This window comes from Ambystoma mexicanum, chromosome 3q (assembly GCF_040938575.1).
Source record: "Ambystoma mexicanum isolate Mex_15411 chromosome 3q, UKY_AmexF1_1, whole genome shotgun sequence".
NCBI classification, from domain to species: domain Eukaryota; kingdom Metazoa; phylum Chordata; class Amphibia; order Caudata; family Ambystomatidae; genus Ambystoma; species Ambystoma mexicanum.
This window is the reverse complement of record NC_090926.1, coordinates 732,290,519-732,314,389: the sequence shown is the minus strand read 5'-3', so window position 1 is coordinate 732,314,389 and position 23,871 is coordinate 732,290,519. Positions and strand designations below refer to the sequence as shown.

The following is a 23,871-nucleotide window of genomic DNA, read 5'->3' as shown; positions in this document are numbered from 1 at the left end:
CTTCTTTTTTTTCTTACAGAACTACCCATCCCAGAAGGCTCCGGGTGGATGCTGAGAGGGTCTGGACCGGAGCGCCAGCAGTAGATGGAACAACGCACAGTGCACGCTATTACCAGTCACCATCCAGCCACCCGGTGACAAACTTAAACGGTGGGCAGAAGCAGTGTGGCCAGCAAGTCATTTTTTTTCTCCAGCTTGGGGACCGTGGCATGGATCAAAACGGGGATGAGGCTTGCAGGCCTTTTCAAAATAAAAAAATCCTTATACAAACTCAACCCCCCCGTGGAAGAGAATTAAATGTCCCAGAAGGCAGGTGACCCAAATAACCAGTTGGAACCGAGCGCAGGACTGACGCAGGACCGGCTGGCCTATAAAAGCCTGCCCAGACAAAGCAAGTAAGCCCGTCACAGCGAAGACCCTGTGAAACCAGCTCTACTGTGACAAGTCCACCCAGACCATGAAGAATCCTAACCCATGACTACATACGCAAACCTAGAAGATGGAGTAATCCAAAAATCACCTCTGATGACAGCAAGAAGAAGACCGACAAGTAAAGGTCTTCACGCGAGGTTAACGGCGACCTTGAAGGAGCAAAAACCGGCGATGGAGTGAAAGTGTTGCAGATTGTAGCGGTGGCGTGAGAGAGAATGTAGCTAAGGTATTGTGTCTGTGTGTGTGTGTGTGTGTGTGTGTGTGTGTGTGTGTATGAGAGAGTTGCAGATTATAGCAGTGGTGTTGGAGAGAGTGCAGGTAAGGTATTGTCTGTGTGTGAGAGAGTGGTGCCAATTACAGAAATATTGTGTGGGTGAGGGGAGGGTGACTGGGAGACTGTGTGTGGGAGAAAGAGAGAGCAATCTAAAGAAGGATACAATATTAGGGATTACCTTGCATTAGATATCTGGTTTGGAAGTTGTTGTGGGGGAGTAGGGACCCTTGGCTAGGGTTGAGGGAGCAGGGACCTTTGGCTAGGGAGCCCACACAAAGGCTGAGAATAAACCAGGGTACCCCTTAGTCCACGTCCACCAGAGCATTACAGGAAGCCTATTCCAATCTATACTGCAGCCTGGTGAAAAAATATCTTCTTTCGTCTGTGGATTATTGGGGCTATCTGTGACATTAAACTGTTATAATGTAGAAGAGAGGTGCAGAAGATTAAAATGCAAACTCTGCATGTAGGAACTTTGTATTCCAGTATCAATAAGGAATGAACATGTTTTAACCAGCCATGTGCCTCTGCATGGCTAGTGCTGAGGGTGCTAGAGGCTGTGTCAGCAAAAAACATGTGTGCACTATAATTTTGGCATGGAGCATTCATGGAAGGGGTCTGATTAGCAGACCTCCGTTTCAGAAACTGAATTGCACGCTTTATTTTATGTAATATAAATAAGTGCTGGGGCTTTTACACCGTTACAGATGACAATTGGTAGGGAGAATTCTCATAAATGGCTAATTTCCCTTACCTATTGAGTCCCTCAGCAGCTTTGCTGGATTTCTTTTTTTTCACCTGGTAAGAGTGTGAGCCTTTTTCCCACTCTTACATGTGTTTTGCTGTGTGTGTTTTTACCGTTTGTGTGATCTTGGGCTCTGGAGCCTCACCTACTCCATGAGCACCATTTTTGTGTGTGTTACACAGCACCCTCAGTGCAGTAACACAGGGTTGTCTTTTAGACTTCCCTATGACTCCATTTTTCTGGGACTGACTACTGTCTCCCAGAAACATGTAAAGTTGCCATTAACTTTATGTAATCTCGTTAACATACAAACCCAGTACACCCCATCTTACATGGAGTATTGGAAAGGGTTAATTCTTATCCATTTTTGTCTGTGTCTCTTGGAGCACTGTTTCGCTCCCTTTATATTAAGACTTGGCTGGTGGCAGTGGTATCTACCCTAAACTTTCTACCGCTTGACCAAATACATTTTATTTTGGCTCCGGTTGGGTTTAGTCGCCATTTCTTTTTGTTAGTCTTTCTCGTGTTCTTCTCTGCATGCCAAACCGGGGATGATTCCTTTGTTCGCTGTCTTTTTGCAGGCTTCTGCACAGTAGGCAGGATGTGAGGGAGGGGTCTTCGGAACCCATGCCATGCCAAGTCGCACTCTTGTCTGATTGGCTAAGGGGGCTGTCCTTGCCAGGACAGCCACCCTGCTGTGTGATTGACAGCCAGGCTGTATGAATGGGGGAAAACTGCATAAAAAGCAGGTCTCTGGGACTTGAAAGGCAGAGTCGCCACTGGAACGAAAGAACCAACAAGGAACTGGCTGAAGAGGACCCCTACAACGACTGAACTTCCCGGTGAAGCCCTGCTGCAGGTCCGAATCTCCAGAATACGACGACAGAGAAGATCCTCCAGGAAACATCTTCCCATGAGCTGGTGGGATCAACCAGTTCACCCAAACTACAAGCCGGGACCCCTCCTCTGGTCGAATTCGCTGTACAGAGCTACAGAGGGCTCTGTAGGAAGGTCGGAAGGTCCAGGAAGCTGTAGGAAGCTCTGTAGCCAGGAAGGTCGGACCCTGCTTGGGCTTTAAGGAGCGCATCTTTTATTCGTTGCTCTGCTGCTGGTTTCTTCCCTGGGTAGTGCAGGACCCTCCAGTCTTTCTACGTCTGATCAGTCGGACAGTCGCTTCAGGAACCGTGAGCCTGCAGGAACTACCAGGAACGTCAGCCTCAGCTACAGCTTCGTCTCCGTTTTAAGGTACTGTGCAAATCTGGTTGTCGGTTTCGTTCAACCACGGTGAACGTGTTTGAAATCTTTCTCCAATCCGAGGGCTTGTCCTTCTCGTCTCTTTGAACTAACTTTTGTATCAACCAACATCGTCTGGAAACCGTGCCACGAACTTTACCGCAAACTACCCTGAACTGTGTGATCTTGAGCAAAAGACTTTTGACCCATTGACTTTGGCCCTAAACCTTTTCTATCTGACCTCCTCACTGAAGTTCCTCTTGTTCAACTGCCCGGAGTACTTACCTGTTGGTTTGATCTAATTTCTAATAACGTGTGTCTTTCCCTCCCTTTTAAATTACTGGAGTGCCATTTTGCTCCCACTTCATTTTGTGAGCTTAACTTGTCTGGAATTTAAGGGAAGTGGTGTGGTGTATTAAGATTGTGATTTTTAACTTGCTTATAATAGTGTAATGTTATACAACTGAAGAGTGAAATAAATGTATGTTTTTACTTTAAAACCTTGAGTCAGTGTTTGCCTGAATCATAGTAATTGCTGTCCTTTGTGTAACTGTCTGATACTGCTCACTTACTCTTGAGATAAGTCTGGCTGCTCCGCTACTGCTACCACTTTAACAGTGTAGTACAGGCTTGTACCAAAGGTGATTTTTTTGTACTGTCACTTGTAGTCTTAATTATGTATGGTGTTCCCAAAGGGCACTGCATATAATTCTGCCTAACAACAGTCTGTCACACTCGTGCACATGCCAGCTGGATCTCAACTAGCTCTTGGTGTTAAAAATGTTACCCTGACTGTGGAACCTCTGGTAACCATTCCATATTCTTCCAGATCACCTATGGGCCACAGACCGACTTACTCCCGGAAGTTCCTCCTAAAACTGGATCCTTTTTTAAGCAAGCCAGCTCCTGGGCTCACAAGAAATTAAAACACCATTCCTTGTTTTGTAAGCAAGTTCATCAAACCGAGCTAATTGGTCTGGAACATGTATATAGGTCCAGTTTTGCAACGTGATATGCATGATATTATCCCATCAGGTTGGCTGCTGTGGTCTTAGTGGCAGTGATGTCTATCTGCAGCCCACCTCTTCCTACAGATGTAAATCATTCCTAACGTAATGTATGAACAATAAGTCTGACGGTCCACTGTGCACAAATGGCAAATAGTGACAGCTAACCCGATTTCGTGCCCAGCTTTCCTATCCGATACTTTGCTTAGTGTGGACCTTTCCTCATCCCTGAAAAAGAAGCTTTTTACCTCAACCAGTACTCCAGTTTCCTTGCAAGCTGGATGCGGAAAGTGCGAGAACTATAGTGATTCATCTAACCACATAAGGACGGGCCTCCCAATCGTTTTCAGTGCGTATTCATCATCCGTTTCTTCGTGGCAGTGTTAACCATCCATATTCTGAAGGATTGCATGCCTTCAGTTCAGTACAGTCAGCAGGATTAAGCAGAGCTAGCTCTCAGGATGCGCTTATATGCAAATATGTCTTTAGAATATAATCAAAAATGGCGAAGCATGCTTAGACACTTTGCCCGTGTTTGTTTTACTCGGCCTGTCTTATTCCAAAAACACGCATGCTTAGTAGATGCCCATTTTTCTTCCCCAAGGCTATGAAGTTGGGGCAATCTTGCCTACCCTGAACACCTCACAATAAAATGCAGGAAATGCCATTTTAAAACATAAAGCCTACACATATTGGCAAGCTAAACCGATACAATTTAAATTGGCAAAATCAATGGGTACCTTTGATTTCAGGTGTCCACAAGCCTGCCGTAAATATTCAGTGCTCACATCAAGTCAGGACTTTCATTCTGGTCTTCTCATTTGTGCCATTAGTCAATATCTAGATTTACCCCTGGCAAGACCCAACCCACACACTCTTCTAACGCCTTTCCTAGTTGCATGCAACCCGTTTGTTTCCCAATATACACTCGGGTAGTAGCATGTGAATTCTAAATGCACAATTCTTCCTGCAAAAATTACCCAGACTTCTGCTTCGGGTGCCAATTCTGTGAACAAGAAATGGAAACTTTGCTTCTTAGGCCACGTATTTGCCCAAATGCACAGTGCTAACCTAATGTAATACATCAAAATCTTTAAGACCCAGGCACACTTGGCTTACCCATTTGTTTATTACACAGTACCACCTGTTTATCGAACCAAAGGAACCCTTTTAAGATTTGGGTACGGAGTGCATTAGCTCTCTCACAGAGCTCTTGGAGTTATTTATTTAATGTTTTTGTTGCATGCCAAACATGTGAACAGTAGGCCACTTCACAATGCAATTATTCATGGGTGTGGTTTGGTTGTCTTTAAGCCAAGACTAATTGCCACCATTGCATTGGATTACTTGTGTTTGGTCGTCAAATGTATGCAATGAGGGATACATGGTAAGCTCTTTCCTGAAACATTGATAGTTTGGTTACGTGACGGAAGTTAGCTGCCTGAAACCTCACCTGTTGACCAAGAGCCCAACAATTCTGGGAGCTGGGTCTCTGGTCACACCAATTGGTGAGATAGTGTTTTCCCTTAATGCATCTCAGGAACAGAAACAAACCCCTGACTGGATCCAGGAAACCAAATTAGGGACTGAGGAGCGGGGTCTGGCAAAATACCCAATACTTAATTAGACACCAGGGAAGACATCAGGAAACCTGTCTCAAGGACCAAACACCAAAGGTGTATGGGGAAACTACCCTCAAATGGACAGACTACATCTCCCACAATGCTCTTCCCTCCCAACCGGAAAGCCTGGAATGAATCGGTGAAATTAAAGGATCCCTTTAAAGACAGGGAGCCTGTAGGAAAACCCATCAAGGACGGGAATACCCTGCGGGAAAACCCATCAAGGACGAGAATACCCTGCGGGAAACCTAAATACCCCTAGAGCCACCAACACACTTGCCTTCCCAACAGCAGCATAGCAGGATATTCTCAACAAAGGCAGCTTGTCCATCCTCTCCATGCACACAAAGTTTCAAAATGGCCACCAGGCTCTATTAGATTTAGCCCAGCCCCCTCAGCCTCAGTCTGACCCTCAGGAAGTGATCAGGCCTTGCCAATCCCAACTTTCACCCGCATTAGGCTCACAGCTGCAGACCATCAGCCCTAGTTCCACTCAGGGAGGAGGCATGTTACTATATAAGCCAGGCAGCCAAATTCAGTGTGGTGACTGACAGGAGCAGGCAGATCTTGTATGTAGAAGGCTCGGGAGGGAAGACTGCCAGAGAGGAGAGGTGCTGCAGACGGGAGCTGGCAGGAGACAAGAAAGTGGTAAAAGTTGAGCGGGTGAGAGAGGAGGAAGCACAGTTTCATCAGAACAGCATGGAAGTAAAACCAGAAGTGAAGTGGCATGAGGAGACAAGAGCAGAGGGAAGGAAAGGGGAAATAAAACCTGGCGTGGAATTCAAAGAAGGAGTAAAATTAGAAGCCTGGAGAGAGGAAGTAAGAACCAGGGTGGAGTGTAAGGTGGTGACTATAACTAGGGAAATGGAGCTTGAAGGCCGACAAGGAGAGGGTGGTTCAGAAGGTGGTTAGACTAGAAGGTAAGGCAGCTCTGATATCAAGAGAAAAGGAAGAGATGGCAGGAACAAGCCAAAGTGGTGGTAAGGAGACAGTCAAGAGTCAGGAGGTGGAGGTAGACGAGCGAGAGGAAACCGGGGCGAGATGCCTTCAGATGAGGAGAGTAAGGACAACGGGCCAGGGGTTTATGAGGAGTGGAGAAAAAAGAAAGCACTAAGGAGAAGAGATCAGGACTTTTATCAAGGTATTGATAAGCAAGGCGGGGGGCCGGAAGGAGGATAGTCAGCTAGAGGTATTAGGTTCTGGAGGACAAAGTCGGGCTCCAGGCTGATCTAACTTGTGGAAAGAAGTTCCAGTGGGAGTTGGGAAGCCTATTGATGAATTAGAGAGGTGGTGGGTGAACAGAGTCAGAAAGGAAGGCTAGTAGATATTGGTACTACTGCCTCTCTTCTGGCTGACCCCAACGACATCTGTAAGAGAACCCTGAGTGTGTCGCAAAACATCGAGGACAAGCTCAGTCTTGGGGTATGGGACCCCAGAAATCCCTCACCTATGCTCAAAGGAGCAGGAAAAGGACTCTGGACATCCTGGAGCCTGTACCATTCGAGAAGAGCGAGAAAACCCTTTTGGCACGTTGGAACAGTGACGGCAGAGACTCAAAAGCCTGACCATTCACCCTGAGAATGGAAAAGATGTCAAAGGAGACATTTGTTAACGATGGCCATCCTATGTTTTGTTATTTGTTTGGGGAAGATCCTTAAATGGGCCCAGACCTATATACAGTCCCTAATACAAATCTTGAACTTTGATCACCTGATCTTGGCATACTTCTTGGCCCAAATGTCCAATCTGTGACGTTGTTCCTTAAGTGGTTGAGGGGGATTTCTACAGATGTGTGCTCCTTGAGTTTTTAATATTCTTCCTTGTGCTTCTTTGGCCCAACTCTTTGGCAGATCAGGAATTAACATCTACATTAATGAAAGAGAGTGGTCTATAAGAGCAGCACCCCCCCAGGTCTTTCCCCCTTCAGCAATAGTCTAATCAGTGCTTCACACATCGACTGCATCATTATCCCCTCCACATAGGCCTCAGAGTAAACCTCCAGCAGCCTGGAGGCCAGTAACTCCTTACATGTTTGTATATTTATATTTAATTGTTTTTTTATAACACGCTTAATACCTAGTTCGGTTTCTAAGTGCGGATCCAGGATTCGAACCTTTGTTGCTCTGCGTGGTCTTGCTTCCAAGACCACCCTGCGCTATCCTCAGTTTTATAGAACTCGACTCAGTGTTTTTCCTCGCTGCCTGCTGTTCTCATTGGCTCCACCTACAACGCTTCCTACATCTGCTGTACTTCCCACAAATCTTGCCGCGGGGCGAAGGACTGCCTGGACCGCTACTCAACGCTGCTGATCTGTCGGCTAGGGAACGACCTAGAGACTGCGGGGTGTCTCATCCTTTCCTCTAGGCTTCCCTTGTTATTCAAACTCCTAGTTTCTCTAGATTACCCATGTGCTTCACAGGCTATGCTGACGCTACATGCTTGGGAATTAGTGAAATCCATCTGCGGTTACTGTTAACATGAGGTCATGAGGTCGGGGTTCAGGATGATCCCCAGGAACTAGAAGCTCCAGACTGCATTGCAAGTTGCAGTAATATGGTGCTTTTTAAACCAGCACAGACTATTAAACCTACTATTCTCTGAGCTACTCTCTTTGAAGAATGCAATCCCTGCTTCACATTTCTTGACCAGAGAGGTACCCAGAGTTTTGCTTCGAACCCCACTGGCCTGCAGAACATGGCAGTTGCCAGTGCTGGATCTGCTGATAAAACTAAGAGAGAAATGTCAGGCGTTTGACTCTATGTTGATGACGAAACTCTATGGTGCAGATATTTAAACTTCCAGAATACCTGGGAAGAAATTGCGATATCAGCATTAATTAAGAGTATGAATTTAAATTAGTCTATGTGTATCAGAGATTATTGATGGAATTATACTTCTTAATGTTCCACTCCATTGTTGGATGGAATTTCACATTTTTCTTTATTGGTATTATGTATTAATGTGAAATGTCTTATTTTCTGTTGTCTGATGAAATTTGTCAGTTATCTTGATCTATTTGTAAAGGTTTTTTTAAACCGTATACAATGAAAACATTTTTTTTTTAAAGTACTCGAAGGGTAACCAGTCTGTCCTTGGTGTCTTCCCCCTAAACGGATCTTCTATTGCCCGATGGACGTCGTCTAAATATAAAGGCTGATGCAATTCCGCCGTGTCTGCCTCTATAAACTATGGCAAACCCGCCTCCTCCAACAGATCCACTATCTGAGCCTCACCCAGCCGTACCTGTTGAGTATATAGCCTCTCATAAATTCCTTGGGCACCCCATTGATTCCTCTTTGCACCTGTATAGTGTCGCCCACCTTGCTCTTCATCGCAGTGATAATAACCTTTCCCTTTTCTCCATTGACTAGCCATGCAAGTGTTCTACCCGGCTTGTCAGCCTCGTCATGCATTCTGCTCACATGTGCAGCCAACTCCAGCTTGCCTATGAACTCATACGCTTCATACAGTTGTTCACGTTTAACAGCAGCTTCCGCTACCAGCTCCCTGTCGTTCATCGCCCTCCTCTGCATGTCCCATATTTCAGTTTCCAGTTGTCCAATTTCCCACCTGAGAACATGCTTAACGTTGCATGTGGTGGAAATACATACCCCTCTATTGGAGACTTTAAACGCTTACCACACTCTGAATCCAATCTTTTGAAGACTCGACCAGAATACAGACATTGAACCAGGCACATTGGTTCTGTTGGAATATTGATAACATTTACTTGGAAAACTCTCCACCTAAAACAGGAACTTGCGAAATTAGACATAATAGTGCTTCACCTGCACAGAGGAGATGTAAGAGCAGCTCTCCCTCCCAGACATCTCAGTGGTTGAAAATATCATATACTAGAGAAGGCTGCATTTTTGGTCAGCTGCACTCAGTGATCTGCATTATCCGATAGTATTGCGAAAATCTACTTGTACACATAAGCAGGGAAATCCACAACCTAAAACGTCATAGCTACTAATATGAGGTGCAGTATATATATATATAAACAGTTATTAGTATTATTAGAACTATGAAATAAATGATTGTATTAAGAATCTGATTTTACAAAAATCAAATAAAGATTTTCTACCATTTTTTTATTAGAATGTTTGAAACGTATTATTGACAAAAATCGTTCTAACTAGTTTTCCACAACCCCTAACCTCAACTAAACCACAAAGCTATAGTGCTCGGGCAACCTCCTTAATTGTGTTTACTGTCTAGCCATTGGATTCAGTACTAGCTTTGTGTAGGAGTTTCTGGTATGTGTACCTCTGCATAGGGAAACGGTGTGCCTTGCAGTACTCTAACCCTGCTAACTGCATTAGCGTGCCTGATAAGGCTCTTAATAAGGACTCGTCAGGCAAAGGTTGGGTGCATCGGATCAGTGAAAACAAAAAATAGACGAGGCCCCCATGCTAGCAGTGTAGGGTAGAATGCTTTGGTCTCAAAAACATATATATTCGCAAATAAACCTAGCTCTCGTACTTTAACTTTCCATTTATATGCATTGGACCTGGAAGACGATTGTAGATGGTCATAAGAAATTAGCAACTTTAAATGTAGGATTGATTATTTTTTTTTACTAATGATTCTACAACTGTGACTCACTTTAGACCAAATGTAAACGCTGTCTGTGTTTTTTAATGTAGGAAACTGAATTTGCTCAACTGTTTCCTTTCACTCTCTACAGAACCTTTCAAATTTTTGTACTAGGGACCCTAACATTGTTCCAAAACCATGCTTCACGAGGGAACTTACTGACTATGGTGATTTTGAAAAATAGTCCCAAACTATTGTGTTGTTCCAACAGGTTTACATAATGCCATTTTAATTTTGTCATTTCATTTACCAGAGTATATATGTCTTCCAGGTCCTGGATACCCAGTATGGCATGTATGTTTGGCCCTCTGCTGTGGTGCTTGCCCAGTATGTGTGGTTCCACCGAGAAATCCTTGCCGGCAAAAGAATTTTAGAGGTAAAGCCTGCGATACTCTTTTCAGTTTTAACTTTATGCCAACCCTGCCAATATCCCCTCTGTGGTGGTTTTTTACTTTTCAGACTGACACATGCAGTTTATGTCTCCTCATTGAGACTCTGGGTAGTTGGTCCAAACACGTATGCAGCAACAGGAAATATTTAAACTTAAAATATCCCTTGGCAGGGACTTGTAGGTGCGAAAAGGGGTGGGCATACTAACCTCACCCCAAAAATGGGGTGGGGGGTGCTTTTCTGTGCCTTTTTCTCTCTCTCTCTCTCTCTCTCTCTCTCTCTCTCTCTCTCTCTCTCTCTCTCTCTCTTTCTATCTCTATCTCTCTCTATCTCTCTCCATCTTTTTCTCTGTCTTTCTCTGATAGATACATTGTGCATTGTGTACAGCAAGTACCTGGCAATTAGAAGATTAGGGAAGGGAGACTCCACTCATTACCACACGTAGTGTTATGGGAGGAATGGGCCACCATCCAAAAATGAATACCTGCAACCCCCATGCCCCTCACCTGGTTTAGAGGTGGACCCTTCCCAGACTAGATCCTTCTGTTGCCACTAAAACTGATATTGAAGCTTTTCCTAAGCAGTCAATCAAGATATTGCATCACGGTATTAAGAACTTGCCATACAATCTGTTGATATCCCCCAAAGTGTTCAAACCATGGATGGATGAAGTAGAATCCAATCAAGTGAAACAACAAGCTCGTGATCATGCAGAGATGGAGAGGAAGCATGATGAACAAGAGAACCGCTTAAGGAGATACTATTTAAGAATAGGCAGCATACCTCTCACTGTTGTGTCAGAGCCGTTAGAAACGTATGTATGTCTATGAGTTGTAAGAATTCATCCAGCAGGACCCAGATCAGCCACTGATTCAAGTAGATTTGGCTCAGAGTGTGTAATCCACATTGCAGCAGAAAAATGGCCTTGTCCTGGATGCATTAATGAGAGTACGCATCTACAAAATAAACAAGAAGCAGGGCCCAACTAAATTTGGAACTCTACCATTCTCCTTTTACAGGATTTTGCATTAATTCCATTCAGAAAAAGGAGGGAGATGAGGCCAATCACATTCCTTAAGAATGCTTCAAGTACCTTACTGATCCCAGTTTTGATATAGGCCTGAATAATCATTATAGACATCTTGTGCATATATGGAGCCAACTGGGGGTAGCCCACCTTGAATGTGTGCAGGATATGAAGATTCACGAACGAAGAGTTAGCCATCCCTGTGATAAACCATTAGAAAGGTACCATTGTGTGTTTAACTGCTGATCAATCGCTATTTGCCTACCAAGTGGATAATAGTGGGACTCCAGTTCAATTACCATACACCCATGGAATTTAAATAATGGGATATCATTCAAGGTGGGCTACATCCAGTAGGCTCAATATATGCACAATATGTCTATAATGATTCTTCAGGCCTATATTGAAACAGAATAGGGTTCACTCCTTAATTGTATGAATTTGATAGCATCCTTAATGATTCAGTATTTGACACTCGTTACCTTGCAATAGAGAACATACATGTCTGATTTCATCCAATTCATGGATTGTATAACACCACTGCTTATTTTGGGTTCTTGACATGTCCTTTTTATGTGATATTCTCTCTGCAGTCCGTAAGGCTCAGGAAGAAAAGGCATAGACCTCGAAACGGGTCAGCCAAGATACCGGACATGCAGATTGTTTTACCTAAAATTATATTGAATTAAAGATTGTTTATATTTTTCTCTACAAAATTCATACAAACATGACCTGGTGGATTTATTTACTTAATTGATATATGAAAAGTTTTTGGACTGATTTACTGTCTTGTACAGTATTCAAAAGTGTGCAGGAGACGGAGGATTCGACATTTGAATCTTCTTTCTCTTCTGTATTGTGTTGTGGTTCTGTGCCAGGACCATTGTTCCTCCCCTGCACCTTCAACTTACTTGAATTGATTAAGTTGTTCCAGAACACTAATATTGGAAATTTGGTGTGCACCATTAACAGTTGGAGTTATTTTAGTCAGCACAGTCTACGAATCAAAGCACGATGTGGGTAGAGTTACAAGAGTGACTCCACAGTCCCATAAACCCAGAACATATGCTGGAAATTCATTTGATGTCTCTGAATGCCAGGGGCCTTAACTTCCTTACAGTCATAGGCTTGGTCTTCAATAGTGCACTCTAAATCGGGCATTCTTTTCCAGGAGACCATCTCTTAGGCGAACAAAAGTAGATTCTTCCATCGGTGTTTCCCCTGCTTCCTGTTCTAAATCCAGAAGGGTGGCCATACACATCAGGCAGGCTAGTGGAAATTGGGGGATGAGGTTCAAGAAAACTTCTCTTCCCAAAGTTTAGAGCCTTCACACATTTGAATAGTGTTGAATAGGCCTCTGGATCGGCCTAATTCATCATCATCACAACCGATGCATAGTTTGAAAGCCTTGAGCCCACACAAAGAATAACTCACAGATGTATCGAGAATCTTTCATGGCATAGAGCAAGACAATGAATACTATTCCCTTCCACATGGTGGGCATTGGAAAATAAACCTGTTTCTTGTTTCATTAAATATTCTAGACTCCACTACTCAAAAACAATACTTCCAAACACAATATCCAACTGTTCCCCCAACAGATATGGACCTTCACATACAGATCCCAGAAAGCCAGATTTAGTTGGATATTAGACAGCATCCTCTTGTAGGATCCACTACTTCAAGAAACTATTCAGAAAACCGAGTAAACAGAAATAGCAACATGTGTGGGATGCTCGTGAAGATTTTACATGAGGAATGATAATGAGCCCAACACCAAGTCACAGATATTCAGGAATTAGTCAAAACATAAACTGGATTCTCTGGGTTTAAAGCTGCCTAGCAAACATTAACTGAACCATTTTCAGAACAAAAGTGGTAGAAGTTGTATGATCATGGAATGAAAAGTTATGTTTTTAATACCTTCCATAGCTATGCACAATATATCTGGAGTCGTGCACAAGGTGGTAATTCAGTGTGGTGTTTCAAAGGCTTTTCTCTCGGTGGTGTGAGGAACCACGAATGAGACACGGACACAGACACTTATAGTTTTGACAATAAACTATTATTAACAAAAAAAAGGGGGTTGGGAAGTGCCTCTCTGTCCCTGCTCTAAGAGGTATTTCCCTACCTAAAACCAAAACGAAGGGTCTGTCAAATGTCAGAATGTCCAAAGCAAAACATTCTGTGTCCAAAGTTCTATTCTGGCCCTCACATTCTAAAAATCAACTCTAAGGCGAAAAGGATACATATCTTTGGCCTTTAGCAGTGTACAAATGTTCAAAAAGAAAAGGTGTAACTCCAACAAAAAAGTTCCAGAGGATAGAGTTCCTTGTACCATAGGGTGGTTCCCTTCCCCTGGATTTTTCTTCATTCTGTTTAATGCTTTCAAGAATATTAGTTTTTTAATTTTTTTTATTTTTTAAAAAATGTTTTTATTAACACTAAAACCAAACAACCAACAACCAGCATTCAGTAAAGCTTATGACGTTTCAATTTAAACACATTTTACAACCTAAAACACTACACTCCCAATCCCACCCCCCCCCCATGAGCCTGTGTGTTCTTCACTTTCAGTATCTGCTCCGTGCGGCTGGGCTTCACTGCCTTCAGATTCAGCTGGATCCGATACTGCTCCAAACAATTCAGCTATCAATAGTTTCCACGCCATGAGGGAGCCCATTTCCTCATCCCCAGTATTGCTACTAGCCTCTTGCCACACCACCGTTTCAGCCTCCGCCCATTTTTGTAGGTCCCTCCACCAGACTTCCACTCGTGGCCTGTGACACCCCTTCCATCCCATGGCAATCCTTCGTTTCGCAAGCACGTATGCCAAGTCTTTCAATTTCTCTACATGTTTAAGTTTCTTAGCTCTGGGATACCCTCCCAACAAGCAGGCCCAGGCCGAGTCTATCTTGAGCATGACCCCCTTTACCGCTAACCTCTGCGCCACTTCGCCCCAGTAGCTTCCGATTACCGGGTACGCCCAGAACATATGTATCATGTCAGCGCTCTCATCGTCACACTTAGGGCACACCTGGCGCCCGACATTTCGGAACTTCGATATTCTAAGAGGGGTCATGTATGCCCTGTGCGTAACATATAGCTGTATTTGTTTAAACCTGGCATTTCTCGACACCTTATGATATCCCAAAGCCCGTTCCCACATCCCATCTTCAATCGGGGCTCCCATTTCTGTTTCCCATTCTAATCTCAAGTGCCCCAAGTCCTTCCCCCACCTTGGTCATCATCATCTCATACAGCGTTGAGACCTCACAAGAATATTTGTTCATTAAGTTTCTCTTGATCAACAACACAACTGGTTCACAAAACAACTTGGCTGTTAGTCTGTAGTTTGTTAGGATACCTGGTGTACTCTCCTGCCAGGTTTTCGGTCCTCTTTAATGTTTTCTCAGCCTTTTGCTAGTCCTGATGTATCCTTATCAGGACTTCCTTAGGTTATTACACACTATTCAACTTGACCACGCCTGGTATGCTTTCCTGTCGGGGCTTTCTCACATGAAAATGCGTACAACTTGCATCTGCCTGGTATACTCTCCCGCCAGGGCTTATGATATATATATATATATATATATATATATCAAAACAAAGGCTGCATAGCAGTCAAAAAGCACAGCCACACTTGTGCAATGTGTTCCCAAAATGAAGACCGACTGAAGCTATGAAAAAAAAATCCTTTATTCAAGTCACAATGGACAAGTGGGGAGAGAAAAACGTGTTTCACCCTACACAGGCTTCGTCAGATTCAGTGTTTACACTGCACACAAACCACATTTTTGGGGAGTGTGTTGGTGTGTATGAGCGCTTGGAGAGGGTGGGGGAGAAAGAGATGGGTCAAATTCTGTATTTGTGTAGGTTGGAGAAGGCCGTGATGTGCTTGTGGGGTGCGCAGTAACTGTGGTTGTCCGCGGACATTCTAAACAGTAGGCGCACTACTGGCTGTTTTAGTTTAATATGATGTTGGTTTTGGGTCGTTAAAAGAGCATTGGGTGAAGGGTGTATGTATTGAAGAGTTTGTACTTTGGTTGTAATTATTTTTTATTATGTTAATTGAAGTGCATAGTTTTGAGGTGGATGTATTATGTTTTTGGGTTGTGGTCATTTGGTAGGTGTTTGTTTCTATGGGTGTGTCGTTCTGCGGTGGTTGTGGCCAGGGCCTAGAGTCTTAGGTGCATGGCCTACGGCCTTCGGCCCTGCACCCAAGACTCTAGGCCCTGGCCACAACCACTGCAACATAACTCTACAATGCTACCAAACATTTTGATTGTGGTATGTGGGCTGCTTAGGGGATATGTTTTCAAAAATGTGAGTACTGATTGGTAGTAATGTAATAGTGTTTATAGGATAGTGAGATGATGGGTGTTTGTTTGTTTGTTGGATTGTGTTCAGATTGTTGGTATTGAAGACTCTAGGCATTTTGGGTTGTATTTATTGGTGAGATGTTTGTTTGCATGGCTGTGTTATGTTGCAGTGTTTGTGAGTTTAATTATTATATACTTACTGTTTCCTTTGTTGAGGCTGTCTGAAGAGTTCTGGCCAGGCCAGGCCATGCAGTCAAGATTGTAGTGTTTGGCAACAAGCGCTGCAGCATAAGATACCCATGTAAGCAAACATTTTGGATTGTGGTTTATGGTCAGGTGTTTGCTTGAATGGGTGTGTTATGCTGTGGTGTTTGTCGAGTCCAATCGTTATATACTTACTGTTTGACATTTTGTGGTTGAATGCAGTTTTTACATGACTGTGACAAAAGAAAAAATCACATGTTAGTGTAGGTAGTTTATAATGAGTATTCCATTGCATAGTAGACATTTCTGTTTTTTGTCGACCCTCATAGTTAGTACTTTAGAAGTACTATAGTTCAAACCAGTGTACTGTGCAACCTGCTCAGTTCCTATGTCTGTTGATTAAATCATTGGGTCTGTGGGAAAAAAATCCATGCTGGATTAAAAAAAACCTTTCTATGTTGTGGTACAATATATTTCTTTCATTGATTTCAATAGGAGGAATTGAATAGGTGTATAGTTTTTTTAGTATTTGGAAGGGGTGGTAGTACTGTTGCAATTAGATAGCAGTAGGTGTATTCAATTTGTTTATTTATTTGACCATTTTAGTGGTATTCATCTGTCTGTTGGCTTGTTGCAGATTTTTGTGACAGTTAGATACCTAATGGCCTATTCTAACTGTTTATTTCTTGTTTAATTGTAGTGGTATTCATTTATCTGTTTCTTTGTTGCAGGTTCTTGGGGCAGTTAGATACATGTTGCCATATTCTAACTGGCCATACTTTTTAAGTTCAAGTTTTGTTTATGTTCATACACAGATTAGTTATTACATTTTGGTTTTAAGAATATTAAGTAAGCGTTTACAAGATTTGCTAGTAATCTCTGCTTTAGAGTAATGGTACTATTATTACATTCAAACCATCCACAATTCTTTTTTATATATGCAGTGTAGTGACCTGCATTGGTTGTGGCTCCTGCGTGGTAGGTTATGCCTATTGTTGAGAAGGTTTTCTTACCAAGTGATACTTGACCATGTGCGAATCCAGTCAGCTTGCAGTTGTTTTTGGTACCATCTGCATTATAACGTAAAAGCATTACTATTACGTATTTAGTATGTGTCTGTATTTGTAAGGTGGAAAGATTATCGGAATTGCAGGTAGTACATAATCTGCCACAGTTTGCATTTTGTACAAGTTGCTGAAATGGAATGGATTCACAGTTGGGTATGGATACATACACAAAGCGTTCATTAGGAACTTCTTGTACTACATGCCTGCAAAGAGTTCATGTATGTTTCCACATGTATGAAATCTGGAAGATTTCATTTATAGGTATGTTTCTGTTTGCTAGTACTTGTAGCAAGTACATCAGACATTCTTGTGGATCTTTTTGTGAGTTTATATTGAATTTGACCATTCCAGCACAGTAGTCCAATTCCTGCCTTATTGCGGAAACATTGTAACTGCTGTCAGGATTGTTGGTTGCATTTCTATGAAGGACTAACATTTGCAAACACAATTGGTCTGTACCGTGTAAGTAAATGTTGTCAATAATTGGTGGCAATTGGAATAGAATATTTATTGCTACATTTGCATAGCAATTTACACCAGTTGTATTTGAAAATTTGAATGGACCTGACAGTTCTGTGTCCAAGTCATTTGTTGGGAGTGTGCCTTGCTTCTTTGAAGAGGTAGTTGAGTTACTTTGAGCAGTAAATTCTTCTTTGGTTGTGGTCCTCGATGAAGTATTAGCTTCTTTTACTTTCTTTGGAGGAATTGCTGTGAGATCCTGCATAGATTGAGTCTGAAGTAGTTTTCTTTTACAGTGTTTTGCTTTTTGCGGAACAGGATAGGTTTTCAGATGGGGGTGTAGAGTGAACGCAGTCTGCCAAGAGTTTATGGCACAGTTTGTGCCCTAAGGTTTTAAAAATAGTTCAGCTTTCACTGGTGTAAATTGAAGAAGATCTTGGAAAACAATAATGTGTTTTCCTCCAAAGAGATCTTCGTAGTCTGTTTTTGAGGACCTCTTGTAGTGTGAGGTGAATTAAAGCCAACATTAGGCTGGAGACCATGCTCACCTCATCTATTAGCAGCATTTTCATTTGTTTGAAAACTCTGCGTAGTTCCATTGCAGCTTCTGTAGAAAGTTTGTAATAATCTGATTTGTTTTGGTGTTTTACTGGAAGGAATAGTAATCAGTGTAAAGTGACACCGCCATTGTTGTAGGCAGCTAAACCTTTGGGGGCAGTTACAACAGCTGACAGTTTGTTGTTTGTCAATTGTTGGAGGAACTTGCTGATGATTTTTATTAAGAATGTTTTGCCTGAACCAGCTTGACCACTCACGTATAGCAGTATAGGTTTGTAATCTTGGCAGGTACAGTTTTTATTTTCATGTTGCACACCATGTTCAATTTGTTTTATTACTTCTTGGAAAATACTATGCTGCTCATTGTTTAGTTGTGATTTCAGTACAGCAAAGTCTTCTGTAGATTGCTCATAATGACACATGGTGTTTTCTACTTCTGTCATGGCAAATTCTGCCTCATTTGCTATTAGTGGCTGTCCAAGTAGTTCTTGGCTTCCTGTTACAGAAGGTTGACTACTGTCAGGAGTGTCCACATCTAGTTGGGCCTGGAGTTCTTCCTCATGTTGCTGTTCATTGTGCAACATTATTTGGTATTGTGTAAAGTTTACGTCTGTTTATAGTGCTTTCATTTGCTTTGAAAGCGTCTTCATAGGAGTCATACGTATCCAGTAACTCTTCTTCTTTTCTCCATGGTTTAAAAAGTTGTAGCAGGGACATGTAATACAGTTCTTTATGTTGAGGATTTCTTTTTTATAAGTTTTTTTATTGGCATTTGTGAATAACAGTAACTCATAAAGAAAGGGGACAGGCCATCCTTGCTGGCCTGTCCCCCTTTAGGTTTCCACAAGATACCCTCCAGGTCCTCTCCCGTCACCACCCTGTCCATAGGTCTCCATATCTTCCCTTGGTCATCCCTCTGCCAGTCCCGTAGGACCCTCATCTGGGCTGCCCTATAGTATGCTCTAAAATCAGGCTGCCCCATGCCCCCCCTCCACGGGTGCTCTCATTAATTTGGCCGCCACTCTCGGGTGCTTATTATTCCACACAAATGTACATGTTATTTTCTTTAGGGAACTAAATAGAGACTGCGGAACGCCAACCGGCAAGGACGTGAAGCAGTAGAGGAACCGGGGTAGTATCACCATTTTAAAGACGTTAATGCACCCAAGCCATGAAACCGCTAGCGGACCCCAATCTACCCGTTTGGACCTGAGCTTCTCTAAGAGGGGTGTGTAGTTCGCTTGGTTTAGAGCTTCGATTGTTTTAGTGAGCTTAATGCCCAAATAGGGGATGAAGTGCTCAACCCACTTATATGGAGGGACTGCTTTAAGGTTGCAGGCTCTAGCCGGCGGAAGGGTGAGATTCAGGATTTCTGTTTTGGATGCATTTATTTTGAGTCCCGCTATGCCCTGAATTGCTCTAACTCCCTTTCCACTGCCCTTCGGGATTCCTCTGGTTGGGTTAGGGTAAAAATCATGTTGTCCGCGAATGCCGCCATCTTGTGGGGTTCCCCTGCAAAGGGAATACCTGCTATGTTTTTGTTAGCCCTCACCGCCTCTAGGAAGGGTTCCAAGTGTATCGCGTATAAAATAGAAGACATCGGGCACCCCTGCTTGGTTCCCCTCCACACTGGTATCGGTTCTGTGAGCTGTCCGTTAAAGGCCAGGTGGAGGGTTGGGCGTTGGTAGTTTGCTCTTACGCGGGCCAGGAAGTTAGGGCCAAAGAGATTTTTCTATCAAATGGACCAGCCTCCGACATTGCCACTTGTCTGTCGTCCCCTCACGAAGCTGGATTGGCCCGGCTGGATTAATCAAGGGATGATCTGGTCTAGTCTGGATGCTAAAATCTTCGCGTGGATTTTTGAGTCCACGTAATCATTGCTATAGGGCGCTAAGACCCACTGTCCGTAGGGTCCTTATTCTTTTTTGATATGAGGATGACTTTTGACTCCTCCATCGATTTGGTGATGGTCACGTCCTTACCTATTTGATTGTATAGGGATGTGAGATGGGGAATGAGCGTTTCCCTATGCTTCTTATAGAACTCTGCTACAAAGCCATCTAGGCCCGGAGATTTGTTGCATTTTAGATTCTGGATGGCTGCTCTGACTTCATCCCTTGTTATGTCCTGTTCTAATGCTTCGTGTTCCTCCCCGGTTAGTCTGGGAAGATCTATTTTTCCCAGATACTCGTTCACTCGCGCTTGCGGGAGGTTGCCCGAGCTGTACAGGGTGGTATAGAATTGGGTGAACTCATTTTTGATGTCTACATTATTGGCGCTAATTCTAGTTCCCTCCACTCTTATTTTCGCTATTGTTTTATCCTTTTCCTCCCTTCTCAGCATCCTTGCCAATAAGCAGCCCGCTTTATTTGCTTTAATGTAGTATTTGTGCCTGAGCCGGAGTAGATTCCGCTCCACTGCCCTCGTCTGTATCAAATCGAGTTGCCCCCCGACAGCTCTGTATTCCTTTCTAGTAGTTAAAGACTGCCATGGACCCAGTTTCGCCATGATCTCTTCCAGCTGCTCTTCCAGCCTAGCCTCTTCTAGCTTCATTTCCCTATCTCTTCTTGCTTTCATAGCTATTATCTTCCCTCTGAGGGTCGTCTTGAAGGCGTCCCACCGGGTCTGCTGGGTTGTGTCCCCTATTTTATTGGTTTCAAAGAAGGCTTCGATTTCCCCTTTCGCCTCCCCCACCAGAACCTCATCCTTGAAGAGGGGAGTTGGATAATTCCATTTCCACAGGCCCGACCGGGCCCTTTTTCTGGACAGAGCAAGTATTATTGGGGCATGGTCGGAGAGTCTTATCGGACCCAACTTTATGCTCTGCCATTCCCAGTAGCCTGCTTGACAGCCAGATGAGGTCTATTCTCGAATGAGTGCGATGGACATGCGAATAAAAGGTGAAACCCTCTTTGTCCCCTTCGAGCTCCCTCCATGCGTCCACTAGGGAGAGATCAGCCATTCTACCCTTGAGGTGCTCTAATGGTCTTCCCCAATACGTAACATGCCCTCTGCTCCTATCTTTGATTGGGTTCCAGGCCAAATTGAAGTCCCCCATTAGTATTATTGAGGATTTTGCAAACCATTCGAGGCAATGTATCGCTGATTGTATGTATTCCTCTTGCCCCACGTTAGGGGCGTATAGTGTGGCTACCGTTAGGGTCTTCCCCTTCCCTTCCAACATGGCCGCTAGGAACTTTCCCTGGTCATATGAGACCTTCCCTGTTATCTTTAACTATAAGCCATCTTTGAGTGCCAGGACGACTCCCGTTTTTTTAACCAATTGTGTGGCCTGAAGAATTCTAGTGTAGCCCCATAGTTTTATTCTGCGTCTGTCCTTCGCCTGGATATGAGTTTCTTGCAGGGTAACTATATCCAGCCGTTCCCGCCTAACGCATCTCTCCAACTTTTTCCTTTCCACTACGGAGTTCAGGCCGTTGACATTCAAGGAGACCATCTTCAAGGTGCCTGTTTCAGCCATGCTACTTCAGACTCGCGGGATAACCCGTTCCCATTCCAAGATTTGCCCCCCCCCTTCCCAATCAGGCCTCTTTTCAAGAATGATGCGCATCGGGCGTTTTCATTCTGCTTCTGTTTCGCCCTCTGCAGGCTCGCTCTTCAGTCCTGCCAATGTAGTTGCTCTGATCATGGTGTCATTCTTATTCTGAAGCATGGCTCATCTGTGGGTCGTGGTCGTCTGTTGTTGGGTCCCGTCTCCTTTCTGATTGGAAGTTCCCTCTTCTTGCTTTCTTGGGACGCACTGTAGACCACTCCTATGGTTTTCTAGTCGCTCCTTGTGAAGTAGACAGAGCCGGTGGAGCCAGCGTGTCCATGTCCAGGCCCAGGAGGCTCAATCCCTGTTCGCAGGTCATGATCCTCTGGTGCTTCCCCTGCCACTCAAAAGTCAGGGCAAAAGGGTGGGCCGAACTGTAGCGTATGCCCCGTCACGTAGGTGGGCCAGAATGGGCCCCATTCTCCACCTCTTCATAAGGGTTGCTTGTACCAAGTCCTGGTACAGGGCTATCTCTGACCCGTTGTAGGTAATCGGCTTTGATTTCCTAGCCTTTTCTAGTATTAGCTCCTTCACAGAGTAGGAGTGCAGTGCTGCCAGTACGTCTCTTGATCTCTTGCCCGATTCTTGTCTCTTGGGGCCCACTCTGTGGATCCTGTCATTGTATTTCATTAGGAGCTTCGGTATCCAGGAGATCTGCGAAGATGCCCTTGACTACTTGTCTTAGATCTCGGTCCTGGGTTTCCTCCGGAAGGCCTTTAATGCGTATGTTAGAGCGCCTTGACCTGTTCTCTAGATCTTCCGCCTGGAGTTCAAGGTTATGAGTGGCTGCCTCCAGAGTTTCCAGTAGTGCCTCTGCTTTTCTTGCGCCCTCCGCAAGGTCCTGGATTGCTCTCTCGTTGGTGTCTAGCCGCTGTTCCACTTTGCTAATGTCTCTCTTGATTTCCTGCAACCCTTCTGCTAGGTCTTCCCTTAGCGCATCCGTTTGTTTCTGACCTGCCGTGGTGATCTGGTCCACTATTTCTGTAAGGAGAAGCTTCAGCGAGGAGTGTGTGACTGGCAAGTTTTGCTCTTCTCGGGCCCCTGCCGGCTGCACCATGTTCTTGCCCTCTGTATGCTGCTGTTCCGGGAGTACTTCCCATGTCTTTGGCCCGTATTTCGCTAGGTCTCCCTCCTGATTCTTCTTCAAGTTTCTGGGTGTTGGGCCAGAGCCTTTACCCCTATTCTTAGACATATTGCTGTGGGTTCGCAGCTCCCACAGGGTGCACTTCCACTATTAGAAGTGGTGGGTGCTGATCTCCCCAATGTGGTCCTCCTTTGCTCTGGAGGGATTGGGGTGCTGGTCAAGTAGTGGGGGGGCACTTAGGGCCGGGGGTTTCGCTCAGCTCTCCTTCATGTCAGTACCCAGTCCTCAGGGTTGCACATGCTGCACTCAGTCTCCGAGTCCTCAGCCCTGGGCCTGCCTTGCCTCCCAAGAATGACTCTGGCGAGCCTGGCGTGGGCCTCTGCCCAGCCCGTCTCTCGCTTCAGGTGGTCGGCTTGTCTCCCCCCTCCGCGGAGTACACCTTAGAGTCCTGGGCCCCCGCTGCCGAAGGTCAGCTGTTTAAGTGCTTGACGAGCTCCGCATGGAGCTATGGGGCCGGAGCGCATATGGTAGCGCAGAAGGGAATGCAGCACGTACCTTCCTGTTGTGGCTCCATACGTCTGGGGTACTCTGTGATTCCTGTGGATCACAGAGAGGTGCGGGCTCTTGTTGCCTCTCTGCCTCCTTTTCCTCGACGTTTGCTCCAGTGGAGAGGGGTCCGCTGCTCCTCCCGCATGCCCTTCGTGGCCAATGTTCCCCCTCCTCAGGCCGGTCCTTCTCCGCTCGACTCGCTCCTCTGGGGCTCCAGCCCCCTGCCGGGGACTGCTCCTGGGCTCGAGTGTGTGCCCGCTCTGGTCCAAGTGCTTCAGGCGGCCAGGTCCGAGGCCTCTCCCAGAGGGGGCTCTTCACTTGGCTGCTGCTCTGCAGTCGGCGCTAGTGGGCTCAGTCCGGCGCTCCGCCCGCTGAACGGCCGTAGATAGGGTGTCAGCCGGCAGATGTAGAACCCTGGGTCCCCGTGTTCACTCCGCCACCTCCGGCCAGCAGGATCACCTCCCCTGCACCCTGAGGCTTGGCTGGTGCTCCGACCGTTGGTCTGCGGGTCCTGTCCCCCCACCGAGGTAGGGCCAGGTATCCTCTGTGCGGTGATGTCCTTGCCAGCTGTAGAGGGTCTCCCCCAAGGGCCCGCTGCATGCGTTTGGTGTGCGGTGGTACGCCTGCTTCTACTCTGTCGCCTCCGGGTAGTGGCGGCGTGGGTCAGCTCCCACGGATACTTGGCGGGTCGGGCTTCTTCTCTCGGTGGCTGCCGTGAAGCACTTCAGATGGGGCTGCCTTTTCCC

The 23,871-nt window shown here is 44.9% G+C and overlaps 1 protein-coding gene across 2 annotated transcripts in view; it reads left to right on the top strand.

The window, feature by feature from the left end:
• METTL23 (methyltransferase 23, arginine) overlaps positions 1-23,871 on the top strand; it is a 610,690-nt gene that overhangs the window by 144,292 nt on the left and 442,527 nt on the right. For both annotated transcript variants that reach the window (XM_069654659.1, XM_069654661.1), the window contains one exon: positions 10,184-10,288. In XM_069654659.1, coding sequence (XP_069510760.1) covers positions 10,184-10,288 — 105 coding nt within the window. Of the gene's footprint in view, positions 1-10,183; positions 10,289-23,871 lie in introns of those variants that run through there.